This window comes from Netta rufina, assembly GCF_964035555.1.
Source record: "Netta rufina genome assembly, chromosome: 3".
In the NCBI taxonomy this organism is placed as follows: Eukaryota; Metazoa; Chordata; class Aves; order Anseriformes; family Anatidae; genus Netta; species Netta rufina.
This window is the reverse complement of record NC_140125.1, coordinates 46,616,902-46,641,853: the sequence shown is the minus strand read 5'-3', so window position 1 is coordinate 46,641,853 and position 24,952 is coordinate 46,616,902. Positions and strand designations below refer to the sequence as shown.

General features: G+C 45.0%; 1 protein-coding gene across 1 annotated transcript in view; it reads right to left on the bottom strand.

Moving 5' to 3' along the window:
* Nucleotides 1–2,848: 2,848 nt before the first annotated feature.
* Nucleotides 2,849–24,952, bottom strand: part of FRMD1 (FERM domain containing 1) — a gene marked incomplete at its 3' end in the record, with an annotated part of 35,636 nt that continues 13,532 nt past the window's right edge. Inside the window, exons 4-14 of the mRNA XM_084284762.1 lie at nt 17,484–17,563; nt 15,363–15,439; nt 13,570–13,756; nt 11,154–11,309; nt 8,740–8,805; nt 8,464–8,532; nt 8,100–8,274; nt 6,249–6,584; nt 5,983–6,111; nt 5,168–5,247; nt 2,849–3,136 (exon numbers count right to left, since the gene is read on the bottom strand). Coding sequence (XP_084140888.1) covers nt 2,849–3,136; nt 5,168–5,247; nt 5,983–6,111; nt 6,249–6,584; nt 8,100–8,274; nt 8,464–8,532; nt 8,740–8,805; nt 11,154–11,309; nt 13,570–13,756; nt 15,363–15,439; nt 17,484–17,563 — 1,643 coding nt within the window. The remainder of the gene's footprint in view (nt 3,137–5,167; nt 5,248–5,982; nt 6,112–6,248; nt 6,585–8,099; nt 8,275–8,463; nt 8,533–8,739; nt 8,806–11,153; nt 11,310–13,569; nt 13,757–15,362; nt 15,440–17,483; nt 17,564–24,952) is intronic.

The following is a 24,952-nucleotide window of genomic DNA, read 5'->3' as shown; positions in this document are numbered from 1 at the left end:
TTTTTTTTTTTTTTAACAAAAAATTCCTTTCATAGAAAGGAGAAACTTTTACCATTAAAATAGAGTGATTATACCACAAGTATATTACAAATATATACAAATATTGGCAGCTAGTTTCTAACATCAGCTGATAAATGCTTACAAGTTACCCTCTACCAAACTAATGAAACCAAAATAATAAGACATTCTAAATCCAAAGACAAAAAAAATCTATTACTAGCAGGAACATTTTTTTTCATATGAATACAAAAACTTGCATAATAGATATTCACAGTGCTTGTAAGGTATTCATTGATTCACTCTCAGTCTATACACATAAAAAAAAGTGTCCAGTCTCCCCTTCATATGCATTTGTAACTTACAGTACTGGGGGGAACTGCGTAGACCACTGAATGAAGACTTGGAGCACTTGCCTTCCCCACCAGCCGTGAATAAATACAGGGAACCCCCATGTACATATAAGGCAACGGAGACTTGTGCAAGAGCCAATTACACTGCTGTCAGGCAATGGTGTATTTTGTGAACCAGCAACACCAGGACTGCAGCATTTCACCAGTTCTAGTTAATGTTTGGTAGCTGTGAAAAGAAAATACCAAGCTGCTCATTCTTAATGGTTAATAAACACTTCAGAAAACTGGTCAGGCTGAGGCAGGTGTGACTGTGATTGTCTTTGAGACAAGTGTGCATGTATGCGAGCACGTGGAACACATGCCTGTTTTGTGACACCTTTCCAAATAACAATACCTGCCGTATTTTAGAGCTGTCCCTCCAGCTCTGCAACAGGTGCAAGAGCAAAGCTGCTCCCTGCAGCACTGCCACCTTCCTCCTGGTTCTTGGAGGGGTACAATCTCCCACAGCTTACGGCCAAATAGGTCCCAAGTATCAGGGAAGGCTTAACTGGACTGTCCACAAGCAGCCAGATGTCCTTCACCATTTAGGTCCATTTAGGAGAGCTTTTTTTAGATACTGTAAATATGCTTCAGGTACTCTAAAGGTATTTTGGCTTTGCTTGGAAGGATGGAAAAAAGGCTACAGTGAACACACATAATTGTTCATTAAGAGAAGAAAGAACAGCATGATCAAAGAGGGCACAGTCAATTAAGTTGTGGTTACAGTGAGTTGTGTCCATCCATTCATTCAAACATACGGCTAACAGTTTGGGCTAGATTCGTCTACGAGGATGTACGGCCACTGATGTCACTTCAGCAAATGCAGGTGCATCTGGTGGCCTGATGTGGTCTCTCTACACCACATTCACTTGCATAGAAACAGTGAGATTGCAGACTTCACAGATTTGCTATTTTGACAGCGTACAGGAATGCAATTCACCAGACAACTGCTAAGCTTGTCAAGGCAGCAGCATGAACCCTCCCTCGTTGTGGTTTGACTTCCTTCCTTTCCCAAAGCAGCCATCTTCATCTTCCAATTGATCAACACTGTACAACACACACTTCCCAAATCAGCACAACAGCATCATTCGGCTTCTAAAGTTTGCCATGAAAAGCAGTTAGTGTCCACCTGCTGTCCAAAGCAGGTTATGCATGATCTAAGTACAAGCTTCCCAGATGTTGGGAATTGATGGGGAGGGGGTACTAACAGCGGGGAAAGGCAGGGAAGGAAATCAAAAAAACTATACATTTATTTGGATGTAACAGGGCAGCAGTGTGTTTTCCACACCAGACAAATGCCTTAATCAAACAGCATAATTACAGTTATTTTCCTGCCAGGAGCCAGCATGGCCAGCTCCACGGGACTCAAGACCACCCAAAGTACCCCTGGTTCCCTCCCGTGCCTCCATCATCACATCACAGGCCCTACAGCATTGCTCACGCACACTTGCGTGAGCTATGCAGGATGAAGTTGAACACAGCCACTGGGAGCTTTGTCTATCCAAAGCGACTTTCTCCAGTCCACATCTGCCCCCAGCAGAGTAAAAAATTCCAAGGAACAGTTCTATGAAAAATAAAGAAAAGAACAACATAAAAGTATGATGCAACTTAAGGGGTGATCATGCCTGGACAAATTCTCCAGTCACACTCCTGTCTTCGAGAGCCAGTCATTTACTGCTCTTAATTTGTCCTCTGTATGCTCAGAAATGGCTATTTGTTTCATCCCTTCCCCCATCTCTCTCCCAAGGATATAGGGATTTATTTACCCATCTATACCATGGCAGTAGTAGAGACAGCTGACAGACAGTTCCATTTGTTGCATTAAAAAAAAAAAAAATACAAACACACAGAACCTACATTGTATTTGGCTGGATGCTTACATCAAAACAAAACAAAACAAAACAAACAAAAAAAAACTCATGGCAGAGCAAGTTTTGCTCCCAGTAAAGCAAACAGGCAACTTCTGTACATTACAATCAGAAAAGGCTAGACTTTTCCATGCACAGACATCCAAATATGCTCAGAGTATATCCTGACCTGACAACTGCTAGCAGTGCTGCAGCAGCACAAGCTCAAGACAACCAAACTACTTGTATAGTAGCATTAACATAAATGGACCACAAGAGAAAAGCAGGAAGCTAAAAGGCCATGGACTTTGTAAATATCTTTCTGATAAATCAATTCTGGTCCAGTTTTGGGTTGTGTTTTTTTGGTCACTACTAATGGTGCAGCCCACTTCCATTTTCTGCTCAGCAGACCCTCCCAACGCCAATGTTAAGTGCTACACTCCAGCTGATTTGCCCTGTAGTCAGGTCTGCAGAAGCGATTCCACTTGCTGATTACGGAGTTGAGTAACAAAGCTGCTCAATCTCCTACAAGACCCAGTGACATCACACGTGTGAATGAGGTATATATTTCCATGCTGTGCTGTTTCCTGGTATGGAAGAGCTCCAATCTCATTACACCACAAACTCCTCTGGCAGCTGGTCCTCTCCCAGCAGATCCAAGGAGAGGCAGTTCATGGATCGCTTCCCGTAAAGGGCAGACTTGGTTTTGCAGTCCGCTGTGGAATAAACGCAGCCGTAGACAGACATCTTATCCTCCAGGCTGCAGCCAAACGTGTAGCTGTGGGATGTGTCCGAGGACAGCGTGGCACTCAGTGGCGGGTGCCGGTGCTTGTACAGGCGGATGTCATCCAAACTCTGGCTGTGCTGGTCCGTGCAGCTCCTGCCTCTCGGCGATTTGACCTGCCAGTTCAGTAAGATGCACGTGAATAACAATGATGAGCTCAGGCACTGCCTAAGGATGCTGGCTATGCATGCTTCAAATTTTCCAAATTGTTCTTCCACTCCTTCAAACAGCCCCACCAGCCTTCTGAAGGATATCGGCTTAATGAAGAAGCTATGGAGTATTAAGAAATTACAAGTGTGTGCAGCCACCCTGCCTCACTGCACCAGATCCTAATCTCTACGCACCATGTCCTCTGCGTCCAGTACAAAGGACAAAACACTGGGCAGGTATTAACGACATCTGAACAACCTGACACTTACACTGACACTGACTGCATGGTTCCGCTAACACATGCATTAAAGAATCACCCCAACTGCTTGAACACACCAAGATGAAGCTACTTGAAGTTTTTTAAAGTCTTGGGAGCTGAAAGGAAAGTTGGTAACAACCATGCAAATTAATGGGTTAGTGTCCAAAATTCACTAAGTGCAACATATACTTTTGTCTACATAACATTGCTCAGAAACGAAGACAAGAGCAACAAAGCAGCAGTAATTCCCAGAGGAAGATGTCATGCTACACAAGCTGTAGTGATGTGTCCTCTTTGGAGGCATTACTGACCATCCGAGACATTTCCAACTTCCCCACCTGTTTTTTCTTCCTCTCTGTCTTGACAATCAGCTTCTACATGCTGATTTTAATATTAAGCCGAGACATTTCTGTTAGCAACACAGAGAAGCGCCTCCCAGTACTAAGTCTCTCACCTACACTGGATGGGAACTAGAAAACTACCCTGAGGAAATCCGTGTTGGCTCAGCTGTGCTCCCAGAAACAGGCATACATGTATACTGCATGGTCCATCCAGCACTAAGCAAACACAGTATTTGATGTGTACAAGTGCCATCAGGGTGAGGAGATGTCTCTTAATTGCTTAAGCAGTCCTGTGCTGATCAGAAACACTCTTATAAAACAGATGCCTCCCAATCAATTAACAGCCTAAGTGTGTGTTGGTGAAAGCATTAACATAAAACCAGTACTTTAAACAAGATACCTGCTCCTTGCCTTGCTGTCTTCAGTCATTCAACTCAAATTCAGAAATAAGTACATTATGATTTGTACTGCACAGCATTCAGCTTTTGATATAAAAGCTTGGTTATTTTTTCCATCTCTCACAGCACTTAACAGAGTACTTTGCTGATAAGTGAAATCCTTATCACTTTTGACTGGGTCCAGTAAGAAGCATGAGAAGTGAAAAGAAGTCTTAAAGTAATTTAAGTCCTTGTTCAGAAAAAAATCTAGTATAGGGCAACAGGATGAATAGATTTTTTAAATTCTTTTAGCAGATAAGGATAATGCGGATCAAGAAAGAAAACTAGAGGCAGAGGCTTTTTTTTTTTTTTTACATAAAGAAACTAAACATTTCCATCCTCCATCCCTGTGGGTACAAGCTGAAAAAGATATTGTTTGGCCTTAAAAAGACAACTTCATAAGCTTTTCCCAAAGTCCAACTTACGATATGACATATTTTACCATATATAGTTGTCTTTTCTCAAGGGTTGGATGAAAATAAAATGTTGACAACAAAGACTTCAGCATACACATAGTATAATCACACAAATGATAGCAATTTTAGAGCTTGAACATCTGGTTTTGCTCTGATGTGAGCTCCTTCTGGCTTCAGGAGCAGGAAGATGATCAAGCTTGCAACCCACATCCAAACTGTATGGATGGTCTTGGCTCTACATTGTGCTGAAAATTTGCAAGTGGTTTATTTTCCATTTCCTGTCTGGAAGCTTAAGGCAGATGATGGCTGGTTTGCAAGATTTCCACATTGGTCGCTCCAAACCTCTCTGTACTTTTCTGGACCCAAATGTTGCTCTCATCCTATTCCCAACAGCAGTCATTGGCCAACAGCTGTTTTCAGTTAGACCATTTCAATCAGTCAAATACAGACCTATCAAGTTCACCTGATTTACAGCTGTCTCCATTACACTAGACTTTGGTTCAACGCCCACACACAGACCTTCCTGCCAAGCACCACTCCTTACCTGATGAAGGGACTCCACACTTTGACCTCTCATTTTTATTAGCGTGACTTGCACCACAGACAGCGACTCCTGATTTACAGCTGCAAAGGAGGAGGAAATAAGAAGCATTACAGGTTTGAGTTTTTATTGGCAGAAAGGGGAAGTTGTCCTCACAGGCTACACTCAGACAGTGCTATCCTATAAATACAAGTATACATCACTAAGCACCCTCAATATTCTGAGAGTTTTTGCTCACAAATACTCCTGTTTGTCCCTAAGAAGCAACATTTAAAAGCTCACAAGAAAACAGCTTTTTACCAACTTCTCCTGTATTTGCCCAACTTGATCTGCTACGAAGCCTGTTATGTCTTAAGGCCAGACAGCTCCTGCATGAACCTGTTGTCTAGCATTCCCCATAGCATAAGCCACAGAATTTAAACTATTAATTCCTGCAACTTGCCCATTAATCTGTGGTTGAACCCCTTGGCTGTCTTGTGGTATACAAGATTTTAAATTAAATCCTTCACTACAAAAGGTTTGCCTCAGTTATCTTTTTGTCGTTAACTGCATATAAACACAGTAACTTGCTAAACTGGGAAAGGGGAGACCTTAAGGAGCAAAGGGGAAAGTAACACTGTACAATGTAAGGTGCTGGCCTTTAACCTCTAGAGGAGCTGACTTCAAATACTGCTGCAGTAGGTAGACAGTAAGTAGCACTTAGTTTGGAAGAAGACGCAGCTTTCTTAGATCTCTCAGATTACACCTGATTGCCCAAACATCTTCCTGATGTTACACCCTCAAGAAAAGCACTCAGCAGTAGCAGAAAGCCATCTCACCTTGGCAGCTAGCAGCATCTAGAGGAAGAGATTCAACAGCTTCTTCCACAGTGACCTCCTCTAACTGGTCTCTTTCTAAAGGCTCATCTACAGGCACCTCCTCTGGCTCATCTACTGCCAGCTCAAGATCTAGGAGGAAAAGAGCGGCAGGAGAAGGGTTAGCATTACATGCCTGCTCCGAGTTGCTTCATGTTTTCTTATTCTCCGTTCTCCTGTAGAAAGCAGAAGCAGGCTTAGAAGTTACTCTGCATCTCCAAATTCCTTACCATCATCCTGAGAGTCATCTTCAGCCCTCCCCTTACTGCCGCTGTCAATGCCAGAGCTACCATAGCTGATGGTTGAGCTGCAGGATTTCTCTTTCCTGTGCACTCGGTCGATGCCGAAGGGCTCATCCACCGACATCTCCACTGACACTCGGTGCCTCGAGTCAGCCTCAATGCCCGAGGTGTGAGAGCTGCCGTGGCTCCCCGTGGACTGGCGTGAGAGGCGGTTATCCCTCCGGCTGCCCACGCTGCTCCCGCTGCCGCGCGAGTTCTTGTCGCATGGGTCCAGGTCCATGTCCAGCGTGTCGCTGATATAGGACTCCCGGTAGCGCTTCTTCTCTGAGAAAGAACGAGGAGAGAAGGCAGGGGAAACTTTAAGCAAGACTGAAGGAAGGGTAACAGAACTGGGAAGTTCTGGGACAGGCACAACCTGATGGTGAAGAAAATTGCTGCAGCTACTGAACAAATAAATGAAAAGCAAGTTTTGTGTTCTGCTTATTCTACAGACACTGGGACGCCCAGCAGGTTGCAACAGAACTACAGTCATACTTACAGTAAAACCAGTATCTGCTGAATTAGAGCAGGCAGCTAGAGGCAGTTATAATTCAGAAATACTGCCTACCAGAATGAAGGAAATGCAGCAAAGCAGGAATCGCTTACCTAACCTAAGTGTTCAGTCTTTAAAACAGAGTACATTGATTGTTTCTCAAGAGAGTCACCAATGTGTGGAGACAGCTAAGAATGGGATCTCTATGGCTGGCATTTATTAATGATTTCTCCCATGGCTTTTCTATGGCCCAAAAAGAAGGATGCTAAAGGTGGACCAGAAATCCACAAGAAGCTAGGAGATACAAAACAATTTAGAAGAAATCTGTCCCACCCCGCAGTGGAAGCTAGAAAGCAGGGGGGGGAGGTGCACCAGGGCATTTCAAACATTTGTGTCTGGGCACCTGAATCACATCCCCAGGTATTACCACAATGTTGTAAGATGTTTATTTAAGCTCTGAATTGCAGGCAATAAAATGTTAGCAGAGATTTCCTGACAGTGTCTGGCAAGGAACAGGATTTCAAAATGCCAACAAAGACAGGGCAGCAGCTCTAGCACAAGTCCAAGGAAGCCTTGCTATCTGCCATGCCTCTGCCTTTCTCAGAAGACAGAAATCTGTTATTTTAAGAACAAAGCCAGGAGAAGCAAGTACTCACATGAGCTAGCCTCTAAGAAGGCCACTACCAAATAGGAAAAACAGATAGCAGCTAATCAGGTGGCAGGATATACGCCAAGCAAGAGAAGCAGTAGATCCCAATTTGACTCTGGAAATTTTTGGAAACATTTTTAATAGTGAACCTGTTCAGTTGCAATTTTTACAAACACTGCCATGTTGCTATCTGACCAACAACACAGTAAACAACAAAGAGTCACCAAAAAGGGACTTCCAAGAATGCAAAGGGTTTGTGAAAGCAATCTGAGCCTTTTACCAACACACGCTTGATTAGTGAGCCTTTGTAAAGGTTGCTGGCACATGGCACTAGTGGTTCCCACACAGCTCCATGCCACTTCTATAACCCCACTGAAGGAAAAGACAGAAATAACCAAGCTGGATGACACCAACGGCCACCTCTCCTCGTACACTGATTCCACGTAAGCATGCGCCACCACTTCAGAGATGGATGTGAACTCCTTAGAGTTGACAACATGGACATGGAGCAGTCAGATGCCCCATCAGAAAGTACAAATTCGAGGAGTTCTGATCTGCTCTCAGGTGGGAGCTGCTGGTGCCAGAAATAAATATCAAAGCCTAACATACTGTATGTACTCTTCCCCTTACCAAAGCCACCTGCTCTTCTGCCACATACCTTCAGCCTCCTCCAGCTTTTGGATTTGCTTCAGCACTGGCTGGATATTCAGAAAGAGCCGGTGGCTGTTGCTGAGGAGCTGCAGCAAGTGCCGTGACCTGAAGGGGCAACCTGTGTAGTAAACCAGTTTCCGTGCAGAGGGCAAACCATCTGGCTGGATCTCAAATTTTTTCCCCTGCATAAAGAGGAGAGATGCCAGTGAGTGAGCACGAACATGTCTTTGGCCACATGGCTAACCGAGGTAGCCACAGTCTTGTGCGTATGAGTTACAGGACTTGACATGGCAATTTGGGCAGGCCGACAGCTTCGCCAGGTCCCAGGTGGGCAGCTCACTGCCAGATGGCATCCGTTCTGTCACACTCACCAGAAACGCCAGCTTCCCAATGTGCGACCAGGGAAAGTCGTAGAGGAGCTGACGAACGTGGTTCACCTCCTGCAACACATCAAACTCGGGGTGACACAGGAACTGGCAGGTACAGGGTGGAGTCAGCGATGTGCAAAGAATTTGCAAACAACCAAGAATGCAAGATATGCGGAGCCTGCTGCTCACAGGGGAGGCAGAGGAGTGCTGGTGGGGGGAGGACAGGGGAGCTAGGCAGAGTTAATGCTACACCAGAAGGCTTTCATGGCAGCCTGTTACCTGATAGATGTGCATTCCTCTAAGGGTCAGGCCCAGGATAACTGTTGGGCGATCCTCCTTCTTATCCTAAAAGGACAGAAGAGCCTGGAGTCAAAGGTTAATCTACAAAGACCACGCTCTTGTTCTGGCACCTACTGCAAGAGAGGTAGCAGGACTGCTCATCAGACAGATGCCATCAGCCCATTTGCTTTTTATTGTTTCTAACAAGCACCTTGTCTTGTTGATCCCTGAAAAATTCTGAGATCAGAAACACCTACAAATCCCCTTGTACTGGACATCTCCAGCTTTTCACCAGCAGCACATGCCCCAAACAGCCCCAGAGAGGGAATCCTGCAGCTTAAGTGATCTGAGGGCATGGACCATTACTGTTCTCAGAGGCAATTTGTAACAGACTCTCTTACTACCGCCGCCATCTCCGCTGTTAGCGCAAACATTCACATCTCTCACTCTCCAGATGACAGAGCCCAAAACAGAAAAGATGTCTGCCCCTTCCCCTTACCACAGCACAGCTGTTCTCACCCTGGGACGTGCTGGACCTCAGGTTTACATTTGCCAGGAGAGAGCTAATCAATGCCCCAAGTTACAGGACTTTTCTCCTAACCTTTTCATTTCAGTGTTGGGAACAGACAGTTTTATGTGCTTAAGGCTGAACTGGAAATTTGCCTTGTTTTTCCTCGTGCTGTACCTTCATACCACATAATCTCTCTCTAATTAGGAGATTCCTTTGCTTAAAGACAGAAAACCAAAAATCCCCGAACTGTCCAGCACTAGTTAACTCAATCTCTCTACTGGCATGGTGGAGTCAGAGGGGGACGACACAGACTTCTCTTACTAGGAGGAGTAGGAGGAAGAAAATCGCTGTGTAAAAATTTCTGGAGTCACAGAGCTCAAACTTCACACCAAGACTTTCTCACCTGGCCTGTCAAGATGCAAGCCACACACTGTCACATCTACCTCAGCCTCTGCCCCTCTGTTAACACCCATATCCAGCAGAACTCCAGCTGAAAGTCACTAAGAAATGCTTTCTGCCTCCTAAAGTCAAAGAGCTTTAATAAATCAGTGCTGGTCTGGAGAAGGGATATGGTGCTCAGCGCTGCCTGTTTTATTTGAGTCCCCAACCCCAGTGGCAGCCACAAGGAGGGTGTAAGATAGAAGTGACTGCTACTGAAATCTCATGGCAGCCAGTGCACCAACACCTTCACCCAGCACCCCTGTGAGCTCGATCAGGAGCTTTGTGGCCCAGGAGTCACCCAGGAGGAGGATGCCCCACCACGAGATCCCTTGTGTCATGCAGCAGGAAGAAGAGCATGTTGTGGATAAAACAACACAAAGGAGTTAATGCAGAAAATATGAGTTCAAGTCAGACTCAAATTTGGATATTAAGGGCAATCAGTTTCACAGCCCCAGTGCCTTCAGATATAAATTATACCATGTCTTGCCAGCTGGATTTCTTATGGCATTCAAGTGTAACCAACCCTCTTATGACTGCATCATTAACAGCATTAGCATCAAAACGGAGAGGACAGAACAGCAGAATAGAGATAGGGGGAGCAGCTAGTTTGTGAAGGACTGAAACTAACCCTAGATTGAAAACCGAAGTGGAATTTATCTCCTTTGGAAAATGCAAGGCTCTTCTCTGTGTTTCTGCAGTAACTAGAGCTGCCACGTTTGGTCAAAGGAAGCAGAAACTTTCCAGACTGAATTCTGACCCAGCACAAACAGCCAAAATGTTTAATCATGAGTCTGACAAGGTAGAGCAGCTCCATTCGGAAAAGAAGTTCATGCAATTCCTAATTGCTTGAGCAGGTTTCACTCACCTAGGTGGAACACAAAACTTCTCTTCAGTCCTATTTCTAGACTACACTTTTAGCACATCAAAGTGAAGCAAATCTGGTTAAAGCAGGCTTGGGTGGAAAGGCAGAGACTCAGGGACGAGCAACAATCAAGGAATCCAAAAAGCTGAAAACCATACAGCCAAAAAAATACCCAGCACTCCAACAGTGTTGAAGGGGGGTAAGAAAGGTGGGATGACTTGTGTCACCTTCAGTTATTATGTGGTGTCTGTGTGAAAGCTGACTGACCTCCTGTCACCATTTCAGTGGACTGCAACAAAGTGCAGCTTCTCAGTGATTTCCCTAGTGCGAGTACACTGACAAGCAGGGACAAAGCAAAAATTAAGTTTTGCCATTCCTGTGGCCAGTTTGTTGGCTGAGGGACAAAATAATGTTCCAGCTACACCAGCAAATTGGAAGCAAATTTGTTTATGGGGACAGGTCTCACAGCCTGGATATTTTAGACTTGTTTGTCCTCTCCAAATCAGAGGCAACTGTTCTTCAACTAGACAGAAAGTGAAAAACAAAACAGTGACCCAATTAAAGAGGAGAAAGATGTTTAAAATAAGCTCTTTGTTTAACCTTCTGCAGCCTGTAGAAGTGGACGGGCACATCTTCCAACAAGCAGGACTCCTTAATGAACTTCAGCACAGCTTCCTTTGCACTCAGGCCTTGCTGTTCTCGGTGCATCTCTGGGGCATGTTTCAAGATGTAGTCGCTCCCTCTCTTTGCAATTATCTAAACCACAAGGAAAACAAACAGGTCAGCAACTCTTCAGTGAAGCCCACGAGAGGCAGCTGTGATCAACAGCAAAGCCAAGACTGGAGGTGGAAGAGGTTCATGCATTCTCCCAAGAAGTTAGCCTAGGTTCACCTCTACCTCCCTGGAGGATAAGCATTTAAAGCAGCTCCGATGATACTGATGTCTCCCAACAGATCGTAGATGGCAAAATCATAACAGAGACTGCAGAGCTCGTGTCAGCTCTTTTCATTCTCAAGCGCTGGAATTAGTTTCCCTAACTCCTGGCATCCCTAAATGCTTATGGGCAGATAACAAATACAGCTCTGCATGCCAACACAGTCAGCAGCAACATCTCCCAGCACTGCAGAAATGCTAGAGGGTTGTGGGTTTTTTGGTGTGGTTTCTTTTTTTTTTTTTTTTGTGCGTTTTGCTTTGTTTTTACTTTAAAGACCAGAAACTACACATTAGGCTTACTTAGCATTTCCATAGTCAAAGGGGAGGGTAACACTATCTCAAGGTATTTTGTGTCTGTCTGGAGTGGTTGGCAGGCATGCAGCTTTGCTAAGCAGTAGAGAAACCTGCAGTGGACCTTTTTTTGCTCTTGCCCTGTGAGTACCCAGTTCCTATGCTTGGCCACATGCTCTCTCCAGACAACACTACAGGGCAGCCCAGTCAGACTGGCCTCTTCCAGGCCATGAGCAGCAGTGACACGTAAGACAAGTGTTGGCTGAATTCACTTCACAAAATACCCTGCCATGCAGGATGCTTAAAACTAGACCCCACCAGGTACCTGTGAATGTCCTGTCAGAAGCAGCCTGTCCTGACCCAAAGCAACCGGACCCCGTCACCCAAATCCCACTTCCATTTTAAATTCAGTCCCTTGTTTACTCTCTTGGGTAACACCTCTGCTCTCCTTGCATGCTGTGCCAGATAAACTGCCCTCCCGCGAGGAAGGCTGGGCTCAGGGAAGAACAACATCGATGCCATCAGCTGTGCAGCATCAGCAGAAAGAAGTACAGCTCCACAGTTCAAAGCTGGGTTGCTCACCCCGGGGCAACGCTGCCTCTCCTCACTAGCAGGAGGCTTGGGGCAGCTCTTGCCCAAATGATCTCCAAAGGTGATCTCCAGCACGTGTTGCAGGAGGACATGCTGGAGGAGGAGTATCTCCCCCACAGCAGCCCAGGGGCAGGGAGAGAGGCGTCCCTGTGACTGCCAGGTTTTGCTCTTTGTAGTGATAAATCACCCACATACTTGCTTGGGGCTGTGGCTCAACGCAGGTGAGCCAGGCTTTGCCTTGGCCTTTGCAATGTTTGCCAGATGAGCAATGGTCTACGATAAGACTTAACTGCCCCATAAACTGCATGCACCAGACTCAGTTTTTCCAGCCCTTTGTTAGCTACCTTGTGCCAGGTGCCCTGTAGCAAGGAAGGGCACCCGATGAAGACCTGCTGGTGGAGAAAGGAGCGCTTCTGCACTGCACGGCAGGCAGGCTTAGACTTGTGCCTGCAGACTCCACCAGCCTTGACTCCGTGATGCAACCCCTGCCACTGCTCTGAACATTATCCCCAAAGCAGGTGACAGACCACAGTCAGGCTGCAGAGGAGGCCACGTCCACATTCTGGGAAACATCCTTCCCCAGCAGGTATCAGCAATGGAGGCATCCATAACATTGCTAGCTTCTTTTCCTATTGCTCTGGATGCTAAAGTGCTTAAAACAGTTTTCTTGACCATTTCACCACAAGAGAACTCCCTGCAGGTAACCAGCTCTGACAGGCTTTTTTTTTTTTTTTTTTTTTTTTTTTTCAAATTCTTGTTTCTCAGCTAATTTGCCTTCATTTAACAATAAAAGTAACTCTTGGCGTTCCAAGCCGTTTGTAGGTCTTGGAGGGCATGAGTTAATGTACACGTGCTTACAAATAAGCATGTAAAACCATTTTTAGGCCATTCCCTTTTCCCTTACTATGGTTCAGCCTCAAATGAATGACAAAGCAGGAACCAGAGGCGCTGCACAGCAGTTACTACTCCTTGGGGTCCAGGTCTCTTCATCCCAGAGGTAAGCACTGCAGAGCTAGGACCAAAGAGCAACATACTTGGCATTGCAGCCCAGAGGTTTTCCGTAGAGCTTAGCTTGTGCAGATCTTTCAGATCTTTGCAGATCAGCAGGAGCTGGGGAAGTTGTGTGGCTGCAGCTAGGTACCAGCCTGACATAGCTCCTGCTGCATGCAGGTTGTTGACAGAAAGATCCTCTCAAACTTACCCATTGCGGGAAATATGCCTGAGGTTCAAAATATTTCCCAGTGTGGACCTCCTCCCTGTAGTTGCCCAAGTCTGCCTGCAAGCTGTAGGCAGCCAGCAGGAAATAGATTTCTTCTTTGTGGTTGCACCGAGACATGAGCACTTGCTCTTTGAGATGACAGTAGTAAAGCTGCCTTGCCACCTTGTCACTGCAAGACACAAGGGCAGATTTGTGTGAGGAAGAGAAGAAAGGTCAGGATAATACAGGGACTTTCAAACGCATCTTCCTTGCGAGAGAAAGGCTTGAACTGGCATCCCTGATGTCTGCCCATGCCACCATGACACAGTTAAGTGCCTGTGGGAAACCCCAAGCCAAGATCAAGGTCTTCTCACACAAAGCATTGTACAAACACGGGAAACAATAGTCTCTATCTTGAGGAGCACGAGATCTAAGAAGTTAGGGCAGAGGGTAGATGAAAGAAAAATCGTATCACACCTGTTTTGGAGACTGACTACATCAAGCACTTCTGTGTTTCTGGAAAGCCTGTAGCAGGCAGGAGAACCAACTCCCTTGAATCTCAGTCCTGCCTCTTGCACACCTGTCCTCCTTTCCCCTCTAAACCTGGCACTGCTTTTTCATTTCACCTTGCCTTAGGCTTAAGGTGCTTTTCAACTGCTGATTCCCTGCAAGGTAGATCAAAAGATGCAGGAGCCCTGGGCTTGTTGTAGTGTTCTTCCTCAAACTGCTAACCAGGCACAGTCTGATAAGGCATTTGTATCCCTGATAACGTGTACACACACCCTCACAAGAGCTCAAGGGAAGCAGGCTGCTGACATGTATGTACCGACAAAGTGCTGGACACTACAGTCTGCTCATAAAAAAATGCACGTAGATTGAAAGGGCCCTGTAACTACCTCTACATAGCTCCACAAACCTGTCCAATTAAATTACTAGTGCAAGAGAAATTTGCATGTGATGCTAGAGGATATGTGCATAGGGGGTGGAAGAACGCTGTGCAATCTTTGTACCTAAAAGCAAAATTAAACAAAAAACACTGAACAGCCAAACAGACTCCAGAAGACTTGCCTGCATTCAAAAAGAGAGACTATGGAGGACAGGGTGGGGGGAGGAAAAAGAGGGGAGAAAAAAAAAAAGCTTTGTTCAAGAGGAGAACAAATGCCAAAAAATTAAGTAAAGATTTTAATCTACTTGAATTATCCCAGCTCTTGGCTTGCCCTGGGGTCACAGCCACGCCAGCAGTGCTGATGCAAATTAATCCTGTCAGTTGTTCATTTTCAACTACCTCATCCTTTGTTCTGTACCATGCAGCCAGTGCGGCTGTGTTTTGAGTGCAGCCCATATTCCACGTGAATGGATCACACTCAAATGCAAAACTCTTTAACTTATGAAGTCATTTCTTTTGTCCGTTTACAAAAGTCCATTTCCAGGAGCAGACTGCACAGAGCACTGTGCAGACACAAAAACCTGAACCAGAACTGCTAGCGTGTGCTCTGGAGTATAAATACCTATTTTTTGTATATTCATCTGATGCTTTTCACACGACCAAAAGATGCAAACAAAGGCTGTTAACCATATTTCAGTACTGCTGTAATTCAACCTGCTCTCTAAACACAGATGGGAAAGCAGTTACCATCCTCCCAGGGACCTAGGGATAAGGAATGTGATACAGGAGGAAAACATGCAGTGTTCGTTGTGGAAATCTGGGTAGTTCTTACAAAAACAAAAATGCAAGCTGAATTTTTAAGGAAGTGTTAATAAGGAAACAGAAAACAGTACCACAGAAGTGAACTTACCTTATTACCCTTCCATTTTCTACGTAGTATTGTACTCTAAAGAATGCAACAAAAGGAGGGCTGAATTTCTCTGTTCCCTAGAGCAGAGACAGAAGATTTGTTAAATAACGTTCAGCATTCAAAATTCCTCTTGTAACATCCTCTTCTCTCAAGCTTGCCCCCCATACTGCTTTTAGTTTGCTAATCTTAGCTCTTCATCAGTTTTGGGGAGGATCTGACTACCACCAAGGCTCACATCAATGAGGCATCATAAAACATTTAAACAGGCTGAAAGGCAAAACATCCCAGGGAGAGCTGAAGAGTCTGGATGGGTGGATAAGCCGGGTATAAAAGAGCCCCAGAACAGCCTGGGGATGCCCAGCCTGGCTCAAGTTACCCAGCTCAGCACCTGGCAGCATCCTGGACACACTAGTGCTGAACACTGCAAGTTTAACGTGGCCTTCCCCAGCGCGCCTGGCAGGCAGGCAGCAGGCAACACGTCACGCTGGTACCGCTGCAGCCCCCCCAGCACACACCCAGAGTTAACCACGAAGCCCAGCTCTGTACCACATCCCACAGCGGGGACGCAGGGTGCTGCAGGAGCTGCTCAGCCAGCCCGTGCTGCCTGCGGCCGGGGCGCACCAGCCTGATATTAACTCCTCGCCTTTTGTCTGGCAGGGCTCCTGTCTAGCTGTTCACAGCTTCCTGCAGCCGGGGAGCAAAAGGAGACGCTGCTGTCTGCTTTGAGATGTCTGTTAGAGGAGAGTCAGCAGGAGTTCTCGTTTTAAGGACAGCCTTCCCCCTTCACTTACAGGCTTGCTTGAACAGGAGGAGAGGGGGAAGAAGGAACATCTGATCTTATTAACTCGTTCTCTCATCTTTTCTTCTTTGGCTCTCACTTCTAATGTTTGTGCAGGTAACTGCTCACAGAGACAGTCCCAAGGCTTTGCTGCCCAGACCCATCTCCCTGTGCATGGCCCGTCTGACACCGACAGCAACTTCTTGATCATCAAGCAAACACTTACTTTTTTTTCCCCCTGGATCTTGCCCAGAGTCACCCCATTTTAATCAACAGAATGAGACTTTCCACCTGACGCCTCTTCACAGGAATTTAATTCCTGTCTCCTAACCCAGTCCAATAGTCTAACTCATTTTAGGCTTCAGTACTGCCAATGGCAACTCATTTAGCCTTTGGGGATTCACCTCACATGAGAGACTCAACATTTATCCAGACTTCAGAAGTGTTTCAAGAATCCTGCCTGGTAGCAGCCACAAAGTGCACCCCACACTGATGTGGCCAGAAGCATCTGCCTTGGAAAACCCTCACTGGCAGGAGGGACAGCTCTCCATGTGGCTTGGGGTTGCCTCTGAAGTAACCCTCACTTATTTGGGAGAAGCACTATCAGGTAAGGGATCCTCAAATCTTACTAGGAACCTGCAAAGCTCTGTACATAGCAGAAACAGCAAGCATGCCTACTCTGCAAAAAAAAACCCTTGAGGAAAGTGGAAAAAGTTATAATGCACCAATTAAGATATCAGGGCGTAGCTGTACATTACACTTTATTCTAGACTGCAGCTCCTTCAGTAATAATAAACAGGCATTATCGTGTCTCTAAATGACCAGTGCTAGACAATTACACAGGCTCGTCTTTATTTCACGCAGTTTTTCTCCTCTCCCTTGACAAGGCTGGCTAGCCTCAAAGAACTAAGGCTCTTCTCAAACCAATCTTTCCTCTTTTTCCATTGTCCTCTCATGTATATTCTGAAAGTCATGGCTCCAGCCCTCTCCCTCACTTCAGGTGGGGTGGGGCTCAAGCCACACAAGGTCATTCTAGGTTTTTCTGCTTACGTATAACAGTAAAGTCTTTAGACTTCTCCCAGGATAGCCTATCTTCAAAAGGAAGCAAGCAATTAAGCAGCAACCATGTCGTTACTATTGCTGAGGTAAAGCTGTATGGAGGTTTGGTTTATCTGTTTTAATTAATTGCATGAACCGTGCACGAGTCACAGCATCTTGCTGCTGAACAGCACTCTCCAGACCACCTTCCAGAAACGCTTTATGGACCTTAGTCTAAGAGCTTTCATTTCAGTGAGTAGCCTAACACCAAAGCCACAGTCTCCGAAATTAAACACCTCTCTTACTTTGTTGGTCTCTTTCTTCCATTCCTTTGAGAAGTATTTGCTAAGCTTCTGCTCCAGGTCAATGAAAACATACTCATTATCTGGAAGACAACAGAGAAAAGCATTTTATGTTAAAGTAGAAGTTTTTATTCACAAAGTACTTAGATGACAACCCTAACTGTTTCCAACCACTGCCCAGTAACACAAAAGCTGACCAGGGAGCAGACAGAACAGGGAAAAGAGAGGGGAGAAGTGAGGGTACTGAACTCTCAGTACATGTGCTGCTCCAGACAGTATGGAAAGAAGCTTGGCTATGCCTTAAATCTAGGGATACTGAGCTGAAATTTCTCAAACACTGTAACCAAAAATGCAGAATCCTTGATTTAGGAAGCAGAGACATTTACGGAAAATAAATATAATCTTACCAAGCTAATCATGCTGTCAATTTAGTGGACTAGTTTTTGTTTTTGTTATTATTAGCGGCTAGGGCCCAGTATTTGACAGGTTTTATCCTTTGCATATGAATGGGATCCTCTGAAAGAAGGAAGAGGAAAAGGAGGATCAAACCCAAATGTTCACTTTAGAAATTGTGGTGTCTCCTGTTCACATCCAATTTCTTTCACAGAGCAAAAAGATGAATGAAAGAAAGGAAAACGTGGCCTATGTCACAGGACCAAAACTTGCCTGGGTGAGAGGGAGGGAGAACAAGGGACTGTCTGAGCAGTGCATCATCTCGAAAGAGCTTTGTGCTGCTTTCAAAGCCAACACTTTTTAAGGCTACTTACCAATTATCAAATCCCAATTTTTCCTTATCCTTCTCAAGTCTCTTACAGAAAGACCCAAGGAGCATTTCAGCAGCAATGCCAGCTGAGCACATTCACCTGACTAGTCAATCCACTCTTCAGTCTTGCTCAGAAAAGTGTTTTGACAAGTGACAGAAGGGCCAAGCTGAAGAGCTTGTCCCCTACAAACACGAAAGGACTGGGAAGAAGAAGGGGGAGGAAGAAAAATAATAAATTTAACAAAACGCCCTTCTGCTCCTGAAGGCCAGCCCTTTGGTTTTGATATCAAACAAAAAGGAGGAGCATGAGAGGTGAATTTTCCCCAATGGAAGTTTAGAGCCAAATGAAGGCCCGCACTTGCACCTATATTGCCAGTAGAGGACTGGCACCAGATAGCATTGCAGCAGGTATTGGTATGTATATTGATATATATATATATATGACCTATATATATCTGAGCTACACCACAGCCATCTTCCCAGCACATTCAGGATCCTTACAGATCAGCACCAAATACTTCTCTTTTGCAATATTAAAAAATAAAAAATAAAAATCACACAAACACAACCAAAACAACCCCTATCACCATCTCCTTCAGCTCCCTTCTCAGGAGGATAAACCCAGACCTGGTGCTGGCCAGAACAGTCAACAGCCACGTTAATAGGAAGGTTTGTGTTAAGTACTAGCCACATGGGACACAAAGAGGGCAATCCCAAAACAGTCATGTTTCCCTCTGCATTGTACCTATTACTGCTGTAATTTTAACATAATTACGTTTCTATTTACTTCTTTGCTTGATGTGTCACATATGCATGCAAAACAGTATTTAACAGCCCTTTTAAAACTGCTGGACAAAAATGCCAAAGGTTTTAGTGGTGAGAGTTAGTGCTGTGAGTTAGTGCTGTAGCACAGTAGGCGACACAGAAGTTTCTTTGCTACATTGAGATGGAGAGGAAGATGATTGAGCATTACTGCACCCTGGACCTGCCTCTTCACTTATGCATGCATGATATGGGGCCTCTGGGGGTTTACGTTGGCCCCAGCCACACGTGTTTTTAAGTCTATTAAGATCAGGTAATGCTGCCCTGAAAAGGTTCCTAATAGTCCTAGCCAGTCCCCCCACAGCAGAGACTTTTGTTACCTGTTCCCCACAGCCCCTGCTCATCTGTCTTATTAATTAGGTTAGAGACACAACCCCAAGAGGGCCCAGCCACCAAGCAGCGGTTCAGGTCACCAGCAGGGTTACCAAGAGGAGCACACAAGCCCCAGGAAGAGGCCGGGCTGAAGGAGGTCACCCCACGCACGCACCAGCTCTCACTGGTGGTCCCACTCCTCCCCAGCCCAGCCCAGCATCCTCCCGCTCCTCCCTCCCTGCAAGAATGCGGTGCTGCATTCCTGCTTTAATGAAGTTAATATTGCTGGAATGCCAACCTGCGGGGTAAGCCTCCCCCTACAAAAACAAAGAGGTATTTCCCTCCCCAGCACTATGCGGGTTGTGGGGTTTTTCCTTATACTGGATTGCTGGTGAAACCCAGGTCTTTGATGCTGAAACTGGCTCTGGCTTGAAAAGGAGAGGGGACCGTACAGATGTGCACAGATGGTCGCCCTTCTAGGGAAGAGCTTGTCTGACCCATGGATCCAACCAGGGCCAGATGCTCAGCAGGTACAAAGCATCCTTGCTTCACTGGCCTCAGCTGAATGGCAGCCACCGCAGAGGCTGGCTCAGAAGCACACGTACAACCATGCAGACCTCCACCAGCAGCTACCAGCACCACATCCATCGCTCTTGTCTCTGGCAGTGAGCTTAAAAACATCACACCAGCTTCTCTTGAGAGGTTTGCAGCAATGCAACTTACACGTTTCTCTCTAGTTCAGCTTTCATGCACCCTCAAATGAAATGGAAAATTCATGCCATAACAATCTCTCTGCAAATTAAGCAGGCACCAGAAATGCAAACATTCAAGTGTTCCTACTCTGCAGAATTAGCTCAGCACATTTACATACCTCAGCAAATACAGGACATTAATTGTTGCAAATAATAAATAAAAAATGAGTGGGCCAGATCTCCAACCAGTATAAAGTGATGGTTTCAGTAAGTTATGCAGAGGTACAACAGGCATCATTCACACTGCAGGGGTAACAGGAATAGAAGATTTTGACTGTAATGCATGGTCAAATCAATTCTGAGACACCAATACTTTAAAAGCCTTTATTTCATATTGACCAGAGCCTCTTTTTGTTGGTTTTGTTTTTAAATGAAGGCTAAATTCCTAGGTAAGGGTGAATGCCAGTTATCTGCTGTCCTCATGGGCCCCTTTTGGTCTAGGAGCAAGGAGAAATTCCAGAGGGTGGCGATTCAGCCATCCTACCAAGAAGGAGAGCTCAGGCCCACTTGGCAGCCAGGAACGTCCCACTAATATTTAAGTAATGCACCCATTTACTGTCTGTGTCCCTACCACCAGGAAGGGGCAGTTCTTTACTTCAGGACAAGCTATTAAATCTAAAGGTTTCTTCAGGCAAGCTGTGGTCAAAGTCTATAGATGCTGGAATTTTGCTTGAGTAAAATCTGAATAAGGGTCTCATGACCTCCAGTGACTTTACTGACTTCTTCATTTTAATAAAAATCAGCTGTGACCTGGATCACGATTCTGTTTTGTTCATAACGAGGGCCTTTTAGGTTACAAAGTGAGTACTGAAGAAATTATAGATGGTTAAAGAATTTATAGATGCCAGAGCAGATCATTGAATTAGTCATGTAAAGGAAAAAAAATACAAAATCTAGCTGGATTAAAGGAAATCAGGCACACTTAACCGATGCATCTGGAGAATGCTTTTTTTCTTTTACATCATATATGTTATGATGAAGTTGAGAAACAATTTTAGTTCCAGGAAGTACCATGAATATACTAAAATGTATAGTTTCTCAAGCATATTTTTCTGTGCCAGCCTTTATGTATGTAATGTACAAACTGAAGTAAAGAGGGCTGCTCTCAAAATAACACACATGCTTCTCTAGATTGTTTGAAGTTGAACTACAAATGGAGAATAGCCTCTCTGAAACACCCTTCCCTGTCCCACCCTGAAACTTGTATCCTTCTTACCTGGTGGCAATTAAGCATTAGCATGTTCCTGGTGTAGTGCTTGCTATAGAACTCCCTCAAATATTAAGGTCATAAGCAAACTGAATGTTAATTAAATGACTGGAAATCAGGAAAGTACTGTTGTGGAGTAAGGTTCTCTGATGTAAGAAGCACTGCACATCTTCCCTTATATAGCTCTAGTTTGAACTAAACAAGGTATTTTTTAAAAACCATATAACCTAGTGGCAGGGAATTCACAGAACACTTAGGAAACTGTTCTAAAGGCTAAAAAATACTGCTATTAAGGAAGTGTTTTTTAGTTTCGTCTAGCTTTGCTTAACAGCTTTTTGATCTTATTATATCTTTATCTACTAAAATATAGAGTACTTCGTTACCAAACACCCCATCCTATATGTAGAAATTAAAACTCTGAATTAAGTCCATATATAGTTCCTTGAAGGCACAAATAAAATCACATCACATGTGAAACCCAGCAAAGTTTTAACACCCTACTCTAGAGATATCCAAACGTGCCTGGATGTGATCCTGTGCAATGTGCTCTAGGTGAGCCTGCTTGGCATGGGGTTGGACTAGATGATCTATCTCTAGACGTCCCTTCCAACCTCAGCCCTCCTGTGATTCTCTGATGAAGTCCCTTGGTTGAATCAAGTGCATTTTAATATTATAAATATTTAGACAGTCTAGGAGATTAGGATTCAAATAAAATCTGAATTAGTGCAAAGCCAAGCTTCCACACAAAAGGCATTTCCTGCCTTAAAGGAAGGTGGGAGGGGAACAGTCCTTGGCTATAGCACTTTATTTTCCACAGATGCTTCAAGAAGCCTTATGGCAACTCCACTGCTCCCTTGAAAGGCAGAGGGATGATGCGGAGAGTTGGTAGTGGGAGAGATGGTTAGAAAAGAGCTGAAGTAAACAATCAAACAAACAAAAAAACACACACACAAAGCAAAAAGACCTCTCAGCACATGCCGCAGATCTCATGTAACCTGTTAACTTCCCTCAACACCAGAATGTGGATTTTTATTTTTATTTTTTTAATTGAATAAAAGAGGTCCACATGCTCCTTTTGAGAGGAAAGCTCTGCAACCTTTACAAGTTCTGGTGGCCTGGGAACGTCAATGCTCATGTGGCATCTGCTCTGACCACCTTTGTAGAACTTCTCAATGCTCCTGCCATCTTTCAAGCCAACAGGAAGAAACCTTGTCCACTCTTCAATGCCTGGTTGATTAGTAGAAGAATTTGCTTTAGGATGACCTTGCATTTTTGTCTTTATCTGGCAAGTACATGGACACCAAGAGAAGAAGGGAAGGGTCACAACAGAGGCTGGGAACAAAGCAGGGGAGGTAGCTGCAGTCGCTTACCTGAGATGGACAGAAGAATAAAAGGAGGCAATATCAGGAAGCCCAAGACAGTGTGGCTGTTAAGATCTGAAGACTGAGACAGTGGCCCAGTCATTCCTGAAAAAGGGCAAGCTCTGCAGGAATTTTATGTTGGCATCTTACAGCTAGCAACAAAGCATGTCCAGGCAGCACCCTCTGGACTTTTGGCAGCATCACAGGTGAGTCTTGTGCACAAGAAGAGCTGCAGAACCATTCCCAGCACTCCTTACCCAGGAGCAAACAAACCACTTGCAATCCTCAGACAGGAGAGCACCGTGCTGCATGAGGTACTGATGGTGAAGGAGAAATAACTGCCACCAGGTGTAGGCAAGAGAATGTCTTCCCAGGAAAAGACTATGAAAGCACTTCCAGGGAGCATTATATAAATTTCTGAAGACCTGAACACCTACATTTCCCCCTAGGTGGCATGTTTCGGCACATATTTACAAGCAACTCTTGTCTGAGGTACTGAAGTCCTTGTTGTCAGCTGTATCTCCTCCTGTTAGAGGATGGAACAATTCACTAAGGAAACACAACTATCCCAGCAGATATCTGAGGGAAGAGCAGCAGAAGCAGGGACAGTGGGGATGGACTGGGGTGCAAAAATCATCTGAGAATACTTTGGAGAACTTCTGTTGTCACCTGCCTGCTTAAGAGGCATCTTGATACACCAGATACCCACATAATATAACACAACAGCAGGTTTTGTCAATGAACTTCATTACTGGAGGGTACACAGATGCAGAGGAGTTAACCGGAGTCAGAGAAGTCCTGACAGAGTTAACCACCAAGCTCCTTGCTAAGCACACAAGTATCAGGGACTGGGAGGCATGCCTCCCCAGGTCTGGCAAAGCCAGAGCTGTAATAACTGAAGGATGATCCTTGAGGCAAGGGAGCTGAAGCAAAGGGATTTGGTTTTGTGAGGAACCAGCCTGACAAACTGGTACGAGCACAGTGATGGACACAGCGGCAGGGTGCAGGAGCTGAGTACTTGCTCCTTCCCAGTCACAAACTTCTATCTGTGCTTGGGTCAGGTCAAGCAAGGTCTGCTCCCAAGAGAAGCCCAAGATTTAGGATTGCAGGGATTCAGGTTATGACAACAAAGACGACCCTGGCTGTTCTTTGTCTGCTGACAAACAGTTTTGTTTCGGAAGATTGAATTGTGGTGCTGCAAACACCTTCTGATAACGGGAGGGAAAATTCCTGCAGGGCAACGAGATAAGATTGACCCTGCAGGATGAGCTGCAATACAAGACCCAGCTGCTGAAGCCTATGGAACCGGCATGAACCCTGAATGGACTGCAGGGTCCTTCACTGAGCAAAACAAATAAATAAATAAATAAAAAAGCAGCAGAACACAAGGTATGGCCTGCTTGATGATCTGTGACAAAACTAGAAGAGCAGCATGACCCCAACCTTCATGCTGGTGTGGCTTCCCAGCAACACATGCTCATAAACATAATTTTCAGGGGAATAAAACTCTTCTTATAAATACAAGTGTTTTTCTCCCCTTTACAGTTCGCTGATTCGCTTTTCATCTTGAGAATAAAAAAAAAGCACAAGAGCAAATGTAATGAAAAACCCTGTCCCTCACTATTACTGTTGCCTTAAATCCTGAAGCTTGCCCTCAGCATTTGTACCATTTGTACTGAAGTGAAGGAGATCCCCCCCCCTTTCTTATCCTTTAAGCAAGGAATGCTGGAAGACATGCTCCAAAACCTAGAGTTCAGATCTCACAGTACTTACGCTTTGCAGTTTTCACAGTGCTTAGTGCTGCTATTTTCATTTTTGCCACACTTGGGGATTAAACTTCTGTTTATGATTAAGGAGGCCAACCTTTCCCCTCACACACATACTACAAGCCCAACTGAGCGTTAGTGTATCCGTACAACATCTACAGGTCAAATGGGCTCCCAATCCAGATAATCCACAACGTGTGATTGGTTACAGTTCTGGAGAAATCCCTTAATTTTCATTCTCTTGCCACTGCTGACAGTCAGGGGTTTGTTGACAAATTAGCAGCAAGGTAACAGATGCAGGTGGATTAGAATACCTCGTTTTGCATGTAGCAATACCAGGCTGCCAAAAATAAATAGACACTAGGAAGGTGTGAAACGTGCCCTTATTAAAACAGGGCAGTAGTTTCTTTAAAATGGTATTTTAGAGCTGCACTGGCAGCAGCAGAGATTGTCACCAGTCTGTTGGTCAGAACAGAGTAGGGAGGGGGT